Below are 14,624 nucleotides of genomic sequence, written 5' to 3' on the forward strand. Positions count from 1 at the left end.
GGGCCTGAGTTGAAGATTTGGTGCGTTACTGGCATGCCTTCTGAAGGTCTCTAGTTCTCACTGCTCCACCTAAGTCAGCAGGAGCTGCCTGTGCCTCTCCTCTTTGGAAGTCAACTCCTAGATGTTACTGTCAGGCTTCTAGCTGTTCCGTTCAAGTCACAAGATTATACCTCTGCTAACCTGTCTGTGAGCTTTGTGATGCAGATGCAAAAACATCAGAGAAATAGTAATATAACCAGCCATTTATTTATTATTAATATGTTCTAGCAAGTAAGGGATAAAGCAGGCTGGCGTGATGCCCGGAGCCCAGCCTCCACAATGATTTCTTGTGTCCTAACATACATCCACCAGCATCTATCTTGTCTGCTCCCCTTCCTCCCTCTTTAGTTTCTCAAACTTGCGGAGTTTCTTTTGACAGGCATACTCCTCACTGCTGCTGATGCTGCTGCTCATGCTGGAGCTTTCCTCTGAGCTCTCGGAGAGGAGATACTTCATTGCCACCATGTCCTTTTCATTCATTTGTAAGCAGAGGCAGGAGGATTCGCTCACCTTAAATGACTGCCCCCACATATTCTGGCACATGTCAGTCCCATTTGCGTACATCTGTGTGGCAAATAAGAAATGCATCAATTACATTTAAAAAGAACTGAGTCATCTGGAGTCATCCACTGTCTTGCTGCGTGCCATACTTCACCACTTCTGAGGTATCTTAAAATGTTATCCAGTCCCACCACTGGCAAAAGAGATTTGCCTGTTGTGAGAGCAAGTGATTAATTACACAAAGTACAAAGTGATCAACAGCCAACCCTTTGTTTCCACCCTGGGGCTGGCAGCCCAGCTATTAGAGCTTTCTGGGTCTGACTGACTGAAGCTGTGTGTGAGAGGCTGTACAACTTGTAGCATGTCAGGACACTCTGACATGTCTCGAGATCTGAGTAGTGCTGAAAAGTGCCAGACTGAGTGTTTTGAATAAGGGAATCTTTATATCTACAGGATAGAGACAGCCCAGTGGAATCACAGCTCCGTGGGATTGCACTGTGCCTGCTGCAATGTACATTGTGATGGGCAGGACCTCACAAACAAAGAAAAGGTACATAACTTAGAAACTGCTTGAAGAAAAGAAGCTTTCTTCAAACTTCTGAAGTGCTGTGTCCAGCAGTGCAACAGCCTTTCTGGCTCAAGAAATTATAAACTGCAGCTTCTTGTACTTTCTTCAAATGAACCTGTCCTGTTCCTGGTACTACATTGTTTTGTAAGGCCTCTCTGTCATAGGACCTGTATAACCACACAACAAAGACACTTCTTGTTTGCCAAGCTCACTTTGTGACAACCTTATGTCTGCCCAGCTTGAGTTTACCTACATAGTATTAGCTTAGGAGTTATCATGTCCAGTCACAAAGCAGGCAGGATATAAACTTTATCTTGCCTGCATTTCTCTCATGTGTTTGTGGCTGAAGTTCAATCTTTTCTGTTTCTCTAAAGGAAACTTTAGGAACTCCCAGAAGCAAAGCTAAGAACGAAATTGGGGGTGGGAGCCATGGCAGGAGTAGAAGCTTTGGGAATTAAGGAGCGGGAGGGTTAATGACTGAAACAGCAGACCAGGCAGCAGGACTGCTGAGTTCCATTACTGACTGATTCACCTTGACCACGTCACCAGTGTCTCTCTGAAGGAAGCTGTTTTTCATCTGTAATAGTACAAGCAGTCCTTGCACATGACACTGATTGTTTAACCACACAGTGTTTCTCTCAGTGTTGTCATTTCTGGATGGTGTCACCATCATCACCAGCTCATATAAAGGTCTGACACTGTGAATCTCGGAGAAGGTGCCCTGTCTTTCTGCCTGGGAGATTTCTGCATGGAAGCTGGTCTATGTACAAAAAATTGATGATTACAGATTTAAGTCTATGATGTGGAAGCGGGACTGGGCATTTATAGTCCTGCAGCTTCTTCTGCTCCACCTATTTCCACAAGTTTTTCTTACGAGATGTCTCCCCACATGAAAAACTATGTTGACCTATCCTGTACAGGAATGGCAGATGAGAAGAAATCATAATAATAGCTTCTGCTTTAGAAATCTATTCTTTATGAATAATACAGAGTCCATTCCAAATAGCCCCAAAGACTCTGTAGTCTGTAAAACAGCGTTTCAGTTCACACCATCTCTAGCAAGGGCTCGCTCCGTGGATGCTGCTGTTGCTGGAGGAAGAGTGTGGAGGTTGGCTGGTGCACTGGGAGCAATGCAGGCTCAGGAAGGGAAAGGTGGCTGCATCTAGTTCTCTCCTTGTGTTCTCAGAGCAGGCAGATCCAAGATGTTTCTTTCCCGCTATTCCTGTGCTTTCAAGCAACATTAGACATTTTATTCCAGCTCCTGTACAGTTCCTGGATTTCTACCTCCTTTTAGATAATCACTCCAGAAAGTGTTGAAAGCTGTCATAGGGGTTCTCTTAGATCTGTATGCATGAGACATGGCTACATCCTATTCTTATGTCCCACAGGTTCTGTAACATGTATTCATGCTCTTCTACTTGCTAAATTAGTAATTTTATTTTTATCTTCCTCTTAACTCTGCTTAAAGATCAGGGAGTAGCCAGAATGCTGCAGCAAACAAAGAGTGCACACAGCCCATTGACCAAACATGTCCCTAAATTACTGCAAAGGATTCTGATTCTTCAGCTTATTGGAAAATGTTCTAGTCTGTGCATTAACGTTGCTTGGGGAGCACTCAGCTGGGAGGACAATGACAAAATTTACCTCATTTTAGCCAGGCTAAAACTGGCTACAATCCATTGTGCGGTCTTAGTATTCAGCATTTGTTCCAAATAGTTCTTACAACCACTTGCACATGTCAGATGTAGGGCTGCTGATTGTTCCTCTGTGTGAGTTGAGGGCATCAAAAGGAAGGAAGCATCTGTCCACAGTGCTCTGACACTGGAGAACCCTCTGTGCTTCTGGATAACTTTCTTTTCCATGAGCTGAATCCAAACCAAGCGAGCCTGGTGTTTGTATATCATGTAATTTTCATATGGGAAATGTATTTTTAAAAATTTCTCTAAGAAACTTCATCATTATTCCTACACGCAAGCCTATTTTTGGTGAAAAACATGAGCAGTTTGGGGTGTGGTTCCATTTAGTTTAGGAATAGCTGTGCCTGGCTTCCAGTGATAAGACCTCTGGATTTGCTGCATGTTTTTCCCTGCAGATGGTATATTTTATTTAAGAAGTAAGTAGAAGGGAATTCAAGGTTAAAAACCTCTCCTATCTCTGGACCAGGGACAGTTTGAACAGGGACTGGAGATTATTTACAGAGATTATCATTTCATTTTTCACTTCATCTGGAACTACTGATGATTTAGCACATCTGGGAAACTAAGCTGTAAGTTTCCACAGCCCATTTGTTTTTTGGCCACCTTCCTGAGCCTGCTGATTTGTGTCACTTTTGCAATGCAGTCTGCAATCCTGCACTAACTGGACTGTGACTTCCACTTCTATCAGTTGCTGAACTGACTTCTGGAAGTACCTGCACTTGAATTGGATTCAAAACAATGAATCTGGGATCTCTGCAAGCCTTACTACCACTCCCTAAGCACTACACTTAAATTTTGTTTACTTTTGCTATTTGAACAGTTTTCATGGACTCTATGAAGCTCAACTGCTAAAAATATTCAAGTAAGTGTAGCAGTTTTGAACTGTATTAGATTGCCCTGATGCTAAACTTACTTGAATCACTATAATAGAAAAAATCCTACCTGATTCTTGAAAGGTCTGTAGGTCAGGTTCCAGGCAACCTTTCTCCTATAAGTCTTGTCAGTTCTCATTTTATACACTTTTATTCATTAAATTAGTTATTCCAACCATCAAACCTTTTCAGAAAGATGGGATGAGCTCTCAGAAAACTTGCCAGTGCTGCTCTTTAACCATTAGTTATACAGAACAAAGTTAGCTCTGCCAAGTCAGTGGCAGACACAAGGGAGAATACTCATCATGGAGAACAAAAGGGAGATAACGAGAAGAATGTCAGGATTTAGGGATTCGGAGGATGGAGAAGGACTTGAACATAACAAGGTAGAACAGAGAAAAGGGCGAAGATGCCTAATAGGCAAGAAAACCTTAAAAATTCCGTAGTGATTTGGGAACTTACATCCTAATTTAAAAAGACAGAAGTGTGTAAAGCCCTACATAATGTAAGGAACCTTATAAAGTGCATCTCAGTGTCTCTGTTGTGTGAAGATAATTCATTGATCTTTTTCTTTCTAAGCCTCACTGTGGTTACAATATCAGTGCTGCTTGAAATTTTACTTTTGTTTCACAAATGGTATGAATAGTAATTAATTAAATGTATATATACTTAGAGTAGGTGATCTACATAAATGTAAATGTTTTAAAATTTATATACTTAAAAAGTCTGATGTAGGTACGGCTTGAAACTGCTGAAGTAAAAATAATTCACCTGTTGCATTTTACACCCACATCTTCAGGAAAAAAGAAAAGAAAAATAACTCCTAATGTCATTTTTTCTGCTCCAGTTGATCAGATTTTCTTACCTCACTGTATGGAATGCATGTATTCTTACAGATGTTTTCTCCACTTTCATCCCATTCCCAGTCTGTCAGCCAGTTACGAACACATGTGGAATCATCTTCGCAGGCTTCATACCTTCATGGAGATTAGCGTGAAAGACACAGTTATTTCTCTCACTTTTTTTTCAGTGGACTCAGATTCAACTCAGAAAGTCTACGTGGGCTATGCCAGTAATGTGGTATGGTTGCACAGTGCAGCTTAGCAACAGATCTTCAAGAAACGTTCCCGTTATCTTAGCCTGACATGTACATAAACTCTGAGCTGGCCAGGAAGACCTAAATCCCAATGAAAACTAAACAATTCACCCGCTACATTTTATACTCACAGACTTAAGTAAAGGGCTCATGTTGTGAGGAGCAACACTGATTGACACCGTGTTTTCTGCCTAGTTGTGTTTGCTGCTGTTACTGAGTGGAGGAGAGACAGTGTGGGAGGGAGCTTCATGAATGCTGATGTTCAATATTGTGACAGGGCACAGGTACGCTAAAAGTGAACTGTCATTCAAAGGGGATGTGGGGGAAATACGTATTTATGAATTAATATGGAAAAGGAAGAATGATATTTCCTGGGAAAAGAATTACTATGAAGAATGTTCACTAAAATAAGGAAAATACACAAAGAACAAAATCATATAAAGTAATAGGCTGTCAGACTCAGAATGATGTTTTCAAAGAAGTTAAACTTGAAGTGAAGGAGGAAAGAGAATAGTCTTGTAGGGTACAGGGTCCAAAATTTTAAATTTTAATTTATTTTTAACTTGTAAGGGGTAATGTAAAAAAAAAGCCTATAAATGGCCTGGAATGAGTATGGTATGCAGCTGGCTGGTCTGTGTGATGAGAAATCTCATGACTTACCATTATCCAATATAATTTCCTTCCACTTCTTTTAACATTCTGCTTTTTGGCTCTTACCTTTCTTAAGAATTACCTTCTTCAAATCAGTTAACATCTACTTTAATTTAATTTCCATGGCTTTGGTCAGGCTACTCACACTAGTAGCTGAGAATGCCAAAACCATGAGGCACAGCTTTCAAAAAGTTAGCGTAGTTCAGCATGGTATTTATAACTAATGCCTTTGGATATATTGTCTCTCTGTCATTTCTAATCTTCAGGATCATGTTTCCAAAACTACTTTGATATCACATGGGCTGCAGACATACATTTTTAAATGAAATATGAGGTTGTCATGTGGTCACAGAACTACTAGACATTGCAGTATATTTGCACATGCAAAAAGGTAAGAACATGCACAACTGCAGAACCTTCATGTAAGTTTTCTGGGCTTTTTGGAAGGAGAAGGAGCAGTCATGGAGGGTAACCAGGTCTTAACTAAGCAGGTCTGGGGCAGGAGACACATATTCTTGAATGTGTTCATCCATGAATCTGCTGTCAGAGGCAGGGGCTCTGCTGGAAATATAGGCTGCAATTTGATAAATTAATACGTTGTGACAATAATAATCAGATCCTATCACTCTGTGCCATGACTAGATATGGGATTAGGGACCATAAGAATAATGTGTTTGTTGTTTGTTACCTGCTGTGTGTACCCTGACTGAGAAGGACACACAGAGGCAGCTCCCTGGTGCCAGCTGTTTCTCTCGAGGGCATGCCAGTTGGAGCATCAGTGCACACCATTTGTTAATCGCCATCATACCATCAATCCCCACATACCAGCATCAGATTCAACAATTAGCCCTTGATTCTTCAGGCCATGTAGTCCTGTCCTTTATGCATGCACTTAAATTCATTGCTTTCTAGCTAAGTCGATCAGTATCTATTATGAGCTGCCTAATACTAGCACTTCCACCTAAAGCAGTTGTGCCCTTCCCACAGCTGTCTTTTTTTGTTTCCTTTTGTATTTGGCTAGGTATTTTTCAGCCTGATAGGTTCCCAGGCCAGGGTTGCTTCACAGCTTCTCAGACAGCGCCGCTGGCACATGGGTGGGGACAGGGTAGGGGAAAGAATGAGCAGCCCTTGGGGCTTAGGAGAGGGCAGAACTGCTTCTTTTGAACTTAGTGTCACCTTCAGTTATACTTTTCAAATTATGAATATGTATTTCAGAATTTTACTGAACTGGGGCATGCATGCTATGCATCAGATTCCTCAGGAATTTGAATTACACATGTTTATTAAAGTATTTATATTTTTATTCACAATTATATATTGAACTGTCATAAAATGTTTCCTAGTTATGATTATCGCCTGACTCCGTGGTTTGCTATATAAGCAGGTAGAAAGGCATAACTCTATTGTTACAAATTTTTCTTTATCTCAATACAAGTAATTCGGAAGCTAAGTTTATGAAAAATTGTGACTTATGAAATGTCTGATTTCTGCTATCCAGATACCCGTAAGTGGTTTCTCCAAACATTAATTAAAACCTGTGAGAAACATAAACATAAATACGTAAAAGATCCTCCTCAAACATACTGGTTCCCTGTGCAAAATAGGCAGGATATTTTTATTTTAAAATGCTTTCCCCCCCCATTTTTAATAATTAGCTGCTTCTTTTTTAAAGGGCACAGGGCCCTTTCACAGGTGGATCAGAAAATGGCTTGTACATTAGGCTCTTTCAAAAGCAATAATTTTAGGACTAGTGGGAGCAAGGAATCCTGAGACAATAGGAAGAAAAGCAAAGCCCCAAGCTAGTCAGCGGAATTTCTTTTAAATGAACTCATTGCTCATTCAGGATCCTCTGCACATTTCTGGCCACAAAGACACACAGTGTGCAGCAGGCACACTCACAGCATGGAGAGAAAGTAGGTCACATCACTAGCAGTGCTACAGCACGCGAAAGGGGCTCCAGTGAATAGAACATGAAAAAATGTTCCTTTAAATCACCAGAAAGAGTGGGAATTCTGTCCAAGCTCTTTTTCTAGCCTCAGGCCTTAAGCAGGGTGAGGGAATGGGTTTGACATTGGCATTAGGCAGGCACACAGACCAGCATGCACCGTAATGGGTCATCATTACATTTTTGATTAAGTCCAGGCATCTGTGACGCCAACAGGGGCAATAGATCATTGTTCAGTATTTGTTTCGTGCAGAGTGTATGCTCTGCCAGGGGATTCTATACTGGGAAAGGGTCAGGTTTTCGTGCAGCAGCTCTCAGTCGCACACACCCGTATTTCCAACAACAACAGTTAAAAATGCTGTTTACCTGGAGGTTCTGGTAATAGCCAGGGGACACAGAAGGTTTTGCTGTGTAATCTTGACCGACCATATACACTTTGGTATAAATCTCATATATACTAAGGCTGGCTGGCTTAAACCGGTTGATAGATCCAAACTAAACTTACAGGTTATATTTTCTTTCATCTTTACACTTTCACTGGATATGGCAATTTGGTGATGACTTTGTGCACAACTTTTTTTGGGATACATTTGTTTTAGATATTGATATTCTATCGCTTTGCCTGTTAGATCTATTCTAAAGCTCACTGGCAACTCCAATGCTTTAATATCCAGATGCTTTCAAATTTTGGCAATATTTGGTTCTGAGCTGTGAGATTCTGAGTACTGAGGCAAACTCAAGGCCTCTGTCTTTATCTTCAAGGAGGTCAATAATCTGGATTCAGTTTAGAACATTACCAAAAATTTGGAAGGAAGACTGCACATGACTAATCTGTTCCTGAGGCACATGGAGTTTCCTAATACGGAAATAAAATTCATGACTAGAGGAAACTCTAGGAAAGCTCAGAAACACATCAGCCGTTCTTACTATCTTCCACTACAAATGCAAGCTGCACTTCTTGTTTCCTTCTCTGGCACAAAGCAATGGAGACATATTTTCAGACAAATTCAACAAAAATGCTGCACGGCATATACTACTTTGCCCTTGGAGAGAAGATGAGAGTGAAAATGGATCCATGTGTCAATAATATTCAAGTTGCATAACCACTAGGCAAAGCACTGTACAGAGCAGTGCAAGAACCTGACCATGCACTACCGTGTGTTCTATATTTTCTGTGCTTCCCAGAAAAGCTCTTTTATAACATTTTTAGAAGTATTAAAACAGTTTTCTGAGATTTTCAGAGCAGCCTAAGGGATTCAGACGTTCACAGTTCATTACTTTGAAGGGATGCTAGCAGTTATAATCCTGTAGTGTGAACACAGCCTGGTCTGTTTGTACTATGCTTCACACCAATTTAACAATACAGACAAGTTTCTGTAGTTACTAGGAACAAGATTAATATGGTACTGAGATTTATATGACATTACTTAGGATTCAACATCTCATAGCGGAGGGAGGGATGGGTATATACTGGGTATGGGCCACTGAAAAAATCTCAGTACCCCACCTGGATATAATGCTCCCACCCCAGACTAGGGTGCATTTTATACATATAAAATAAATGTCTCATATCATGACCAAATATTTAGATTTCAAATGCTACCTGCGTGAATGCTAACTCACAGGCGTGGGCTTTTCAAAGGGCGGGCAGGCCTTCCGTGCTCGTGGTGCCTGTCGGAGCGGTGAGAGCTCCACTGTCATGTCGGGCAGTTCTGATGTTCTTGCACCGTGTCCTCACGGGTGGTGCCGTCCCTGAGACGCTGAACTCTGACAGAGTTTAGTGACTCCATCCTGCACTCAGCCTATTATTTTGGGGGTAGTAGCTTAGCCAAGGAAAATGGAGAGACGACAAACAAGAAATGAACAGGAAGAACAAGCGAAAAGCCATAAAGGCGGTACACCACCATTGAATCTTATTTCCACTTGGTTGGGAGATCTGTGTTTCATCTACCCGTGTTCCTTGATACTCGAGCAACACAGGGATATTAAAGCTAAATAAAAATACTTTGATAAAAAGCTGAACCTACCAGTCATCACAAAAGCTTTGACACAGTGGAACAGACTGAATAGCAGCAGCGTTGTTGCGATTGATCCAGTGAGCTGCATGTGGAGAACACCGGTAAAAGCACTCAATTTTCTTGGTGAAATCTTCACAGCTGTGGTGGGTGAGAAAAGCCACAAATAAGCCTGTTTCTTAGCATCAAGGCTATAGCCTCAGTTTTCTAAACCTGCTTTGATGTGGGTGCAATAGTATAGATTAGGAGAAAAGAGCATTCTTTTGCCCTGTTAATGTCCGGGTTCCATACTCATTCCTCTGGCATTGTGTACAGACTCTGACCGTGCAATTACCACAGCCAGCTGAAGAGTGCACAAATGTTTCCATGCATATTTCAGCCCTATTTGTGTAAGCTTTCCATAAACTTCTGAGGCCGTGAGTTTTCCTGGCAAGAATGATTCCAGGCAATTATAAAACGTAGTTTAAAACTATAGTATCAAACTTCTATGCTGCAACCTCATGGTTTCACAAATCTTTAGATTTTCCCACAGCCCAGCTGAAGTTACTTAAAAACACATACTGCTGCTGCTCTTCTGGGAGTGACAGGCAATAGCTGTTACTTTTGCACATCTGGTTTTGCTTAATTGTTTTGTACTTTCATTCTTTTATTTCTATAACTCACCATGTTTCACAGCTCTAACATCTAATGGGGTACTAAAAATCTTAATTATGAAGACATTGTTCATGGTTACAAAACCCACAGGACTACAAGAATTTTCATTCTAAATATTCAGAAGTTTCATTTCTGGCCTCTTGTGCATTTTGTTTGCAAGATTTAATCATCTAGTTGATCTGCTTTCTGAACAATAGAAGAAGCCTGGTCTGTATTGACCAGGGATCACACTCACTGGTGTGTGGTGGTTGCTTTGGAGAGCCGCAGAGGTGCGGTGTGGTTGTTACCTACAAGGTTTATCACTTCTTTGCATTGCTCTGTCTGGTTCTATAGTGAAAGAAAACTTGAAAGAACATACCCCTTTCTTGATAAAAGGGCATAAATCCTTCTGCGCAAATAGTATATACTTAGGGATTCATGGGCTTTTGTGAGAGGAGAAGAAGAGTCAGATGTTGGTCAGGTATAGAGAAAAGATGATGGGAACTAGGCTGGGTGGCATGATCTCCAGGGCCTGTCCACCAGCAGCTCCACAGGGAGTTACCATTAGCTGTGTGGCTGCTCCAGCACAGATCTATTGAACCAGGACACAGACAACATCAAAGCTGACTTACGATTTACTGAGCTGCCCACATCTGTTCCAGTAGCTGTTGTTTACTTTATTTACTGGGGAATGAGCCAATTGCTCTGTGAAGTCTGCATAGCAACAGGAAGCTGTGAGGAATGAAACAGAGATCTTGCAATAAGGATTTTCTTTAATACTGCATTTGGAAATGTATTCACTGTATTTAAAATGTAAGATGAATCTGTTTTGGTCCATAACAGGATAAAATCTCTCAGTACTAACTAGAAGATGCACTCAAGCTCTAACATTTTTGGTTTTGGAACTAGCACTGTAAATGCTAAGTGAGGTGGACTGGCATCAACACCTGGACTTGCGTTCTCAAGGTGTGCCCGGAGAGCCTCAAGAATTTTACTAGTGTTCTGCCAGATGTTATATCCTGAGAGAGACTAACTTTGAAAGCTACCAAACATACAAAGAGCATCGAAGAAATATAATAAATACTATACTTTTCTCACTATAGAATTGTAATGTCAACTTTTCCCATTTGATGTCTGCTACAATTAATGTTTATACTTGATCACAATAAACCAAATTTGTCCTTGCTGTAAACTTTTTTTAAGCAAATGGAGCTACAAGAAAAGTAAACTGCATCAGAATTTTTAAAAGATAATCAATTAAGTCAATGAGAGTTTTGCAGTTGACTTTGTTAAGAACCAGAATCTCACTCTTGATTTGCATGCAGCAAAATGCCAATGAAGGAAGGTTTTCAAAGACAAACTACACTGTCTCTTATTTGAGAAATTAAGGGAACTGCCAAAACAATTAGTGTGTGTAAAGCTGTACTTCTAGACTATATTGGGCAATAATTAAACCACTCTTACATTTAGAGTACAAAGTACATTCATGCATATTTGGCTCAGGACTTGGCTTCAGTTTGTGGGTGTCCCCTTGCAGACATCCATATTTTTGGCAGGTAGATGACATTACGACACCAAAGAGGGTGACAGCAAACCGCAGCATTGTTGTTCGGTTCTTCTTCCTGTAGGGAGAGAAATCTTTATTTGTATCCTTTATTTCTAGGAGAAGCCATAATATTACAAGGAAGGACTGCTTTTAAAAAGTTACATATATAACCAAACAACATATGCTCAGCAAAGATGCATATATAAATACTAAGACATACATTGTCCCTTTCTCTGCTTATATCTGAACACTTACACTTCTGCTACATATTTTTGAGTGATAAAAGCCACCGATAGTTCAGGCTATTTATGAAAATGTTATAATTTTCAGTATTTAAGAAAATTATTTAAAATTTCTTACATCGACCTGAATTTATCATTGAACCCTACCAAGAGACATTCCTCTGCTTCACTAGGTTTGAAGATTGATTAGTTCTAAAACTTGCAGAGTTGTTTTGCACACTTGGAAATAACACATTTAATACAGCTGCAAGTGAGCTAGTAGTGGTCAGCACCTGAGCTGGATAAATTACATTGATGATTTTTCTTTGTTGAGGCTATGTTAATTTGTGCTTAAGAATCTGATCCATTATTTTCTGCCTGTTTTGTAGCATTTCATCAAAAATGCAAGATAAGAATGTTTTGTCTGTGAGACTAAAACTTCTCTAAACACATACTACATATTAGTGAACCATATAAATAAATCTAGAACCTGTTGCATAAGTCAATGCATAATTCTTTATACATGTTATTAATGTAACCCTTATTTCTTTAGTTAAGCATTCCTGTTATCTTTTTGGAATAGTTTTGCCTGAATAGGGACTGCAGCTCCTCTATGTACCCGGACTCTTAAGATGTAAAGAAAACAACATGTTACAGAAGAAGAAAACTGTCTCCAATTTCTCAGTAGTTTCTCACCTCTTTTGCTGTCCTTCCGGGCAATATGTCTCCCTGGAATGGTAAACGGCTTTTCTCGTTTTCCATTTTATATACACGGCATCTGGCACCAGTGCTCCAGAATTTGTTTGTCCTGGAATAGTTCCGTGACCCTTTGGAATGCTAACGTAGATTTATCTCAAAAGCAGATGTAATGACCAGCACAGAATGCCCTTCTATTGCTTGCAGACGTTGACATGATAAAGAAGAAAGTACACAGGTTAGAATTAGAAAAACAACAGCTCTTATATACCAAATGCAGCTAACTCCCTGCCTCATTTTTCAATGATTCCTTTTCTTATTAATTATTAGATTCATTTCTACAATGGTTTCATGAGGCTCTTATTACATATTAGGACTTCACCGAATCAGTGACATTAAAAACAACACTTCAGATTTCAGCCCGACTGGCTTAATTTTAACTGTAGGGACGGCTTGCCTCTGCTTACACAGTAATTTTACAGCAGCCCCTGGAAGAGAATTCCCAGGTCTTTGTTCACAAGATCCCTTTAAAACCTGCTGCTCTTCACTCTGGCTGCTCTACCTGCCTCATACATACTCTCCGAGCAGTGTCATAAGCACTACAAGAAACTGTTGCTTGAACCATTGATAGTGATTCCTGGTTGGATTTCATTGTGAGATCTGCTTTCTGCAAAGAGGATTCTGCATCTGGACATAAACCATCACATAAGGTAGATGTGGTGATTACAAATAGCTGCTCTTAGTTACTTTCATAGAACAAATCTCTTTGTGTACTCTAAGAGCAGCACTGCTCACTGCCTTGCAATTATTTAAATGCATAAGGAAAGTAGCATCTGTTGGTTTTGCATTTAAAACAGAACACTGGTTTGTCAGATAATACTCTGGGGCCATTATTTATAAACCTTTTTTGCTTGAAAAAACAAACATTGGCACAGTGGAAGTGTGGTATGAATCTCATTGAGCAAACTCACTGAGCATGATAATAAGACAATCTCTAGAAGCTATAAGCACTGATTCCTGTCCCGGCTCTAGTAAATGCCTCAAGGCAAAAGTCTTGCTGGCCTAAAAAGAACCATTTCCAGATCAGTGGAAATTGAGCAATTTTTATGTTCCAGAATGAATTTAATTAAGACAAGTTTAAAAAGGCATGAAGTAACTGTAGGAGAAACTGAAGTAACTCTAATGGCTTCTTACTCACACCTTCACCTCACGTGACTTGATCTAGTGTTGAGTGAAATGAATGGAGCCTCTCACTGATGTGTGATGGAAAAGATTGGTGCGTACTGCTTGGTACTCGGATCTGTGTATTCATACAAAATACAGACCACCGTACAATATGATCACTCACTGTCAACCTTGCCATGAATGGATGCACTAGCCAGCCTGGTAAAAAACACAGAAATACAACGTGCTCTGCGCCTGGCTGCTCGGTTTACATAAAATATAGGCATGTTTGTGAAGGTGTAACATGCCAGGAGGTTTCTTGTAATGCCTCTCTTTACTGAATTGACATACAAATTATAGTAAGCTATAGGAAACTGAGATCTCTTCCAGGCTTTGAGCATGAGCCAAATGGGACCACTTGCTGGGAGATTAGGCAGAGTTTCTAGCAGCAGGAAGGAAAATTGTCATATGTTTGTGATTTCTCAGACTTGGCTTTGGTTAGCAATGCTTGTAAGCAGGCTCAGGCTAAGGCGCTTTGAGAGATCTCAGCTATGCATCTTCATCACCTGAGAAGTGAATCTTGATTCTTTTTTCTTGAAGTATTCTCTGGCGAGTTATTTTGTGTGATGTCTTATACGGAGAAATTAGTTAAAGGAGGTTTCTTACCCCTTCCCACACTTGAATGGGTTGTTTCTCTTTATTTGCTAAAATTGAACTCAGCGATGTTCTTGTACTTTTAAGACTCCTAGTGCCATTTAACTTTAATTTCAGTGCCCTGTAACTTCTATTAATCTTTTCAAGAGCTAGAGTTAAAGCATGCATGATGTTAAGGTATTGCCACAGACAGCAATTCAGGCAGTGCAACATTAAATTATCATCATTATTATTATTATCATCTGATGATCTAATTGATAGTGGCCTATGATGCTAGTAAAAGCATGCATCTATTCCAAAACCTCAAACACTGCTATACTAGGTCT

The 14,624-nt window shown here is 40.1% G+C and overlaps 1 protein-coding gene across 1 annotated transcript; it reads right to left on the reverse strand.

Annotated features, from left to right (window-relative positions):
* Window positions 1-249: 249 nt before the first annotated feature.
* On the reverse strand, window positions 250-11,620 carry LOC136002349 (riboflavin-binding protein). Its single transcript, XM_065657281.1, has 5 exons — window positions 11,482-11,620; window positions 10,650-10,749; window positions 9,397-9,525; window positions 4,543-4,654; window positions 250-603 (listed from the first exon to the last, which is right to left on the reverse strand). The coding sequence occupies exons 1-5, from the start codon at window positions 11,618-11,620 to the stop codon at window positions 355-357; spliced, it is 729 nt and encodes a 242-aa protein (XP_065513353.1). The 3' UTR covers window positions 250-354.
* Between the last annotated feature and the right edge of the window lie 3,004 nt (window positions 11,621-14,624).

This window comes from Caloenas nicobarica, chromosome Z (genome assembly GCF_036013445.1).
Source record: "Caloenas nicobarica isolate bCalNic1 chromosome Z, bCalNic1.hap1, whole genome shotgun sequence".
Taxonomy (NCBI): domain Eukaryota; kingdom Metazoa; phylum Chordata; class Aves; order Columbiformes; family Columbidae; genus Caloenas; species Caloenas nicobarica.

Coding starts and splice junctions, on each gene's coding strand:
- LOC136002349 (XM_065657281.1), bottom strand. CDS start 11,620: ATGCTGCGGTTTGCTGTCACCCTCTTTGGTGTCGTAATGTCATCTACC. Junction 4,655..9,396: donor CAAAGCTTTTGTGATGACTG/GTAGGTTCAGCT, acceptor ATCTCCATGAAG/GTATGAAGCCTGCGAAGATG. Junction 604..4,542: donor CATGCATTCCATACAGTGAG/GTAAGAAAATCT, acceptor TTTGCCACACAG/ATGTACGCAAATGGGACTGA.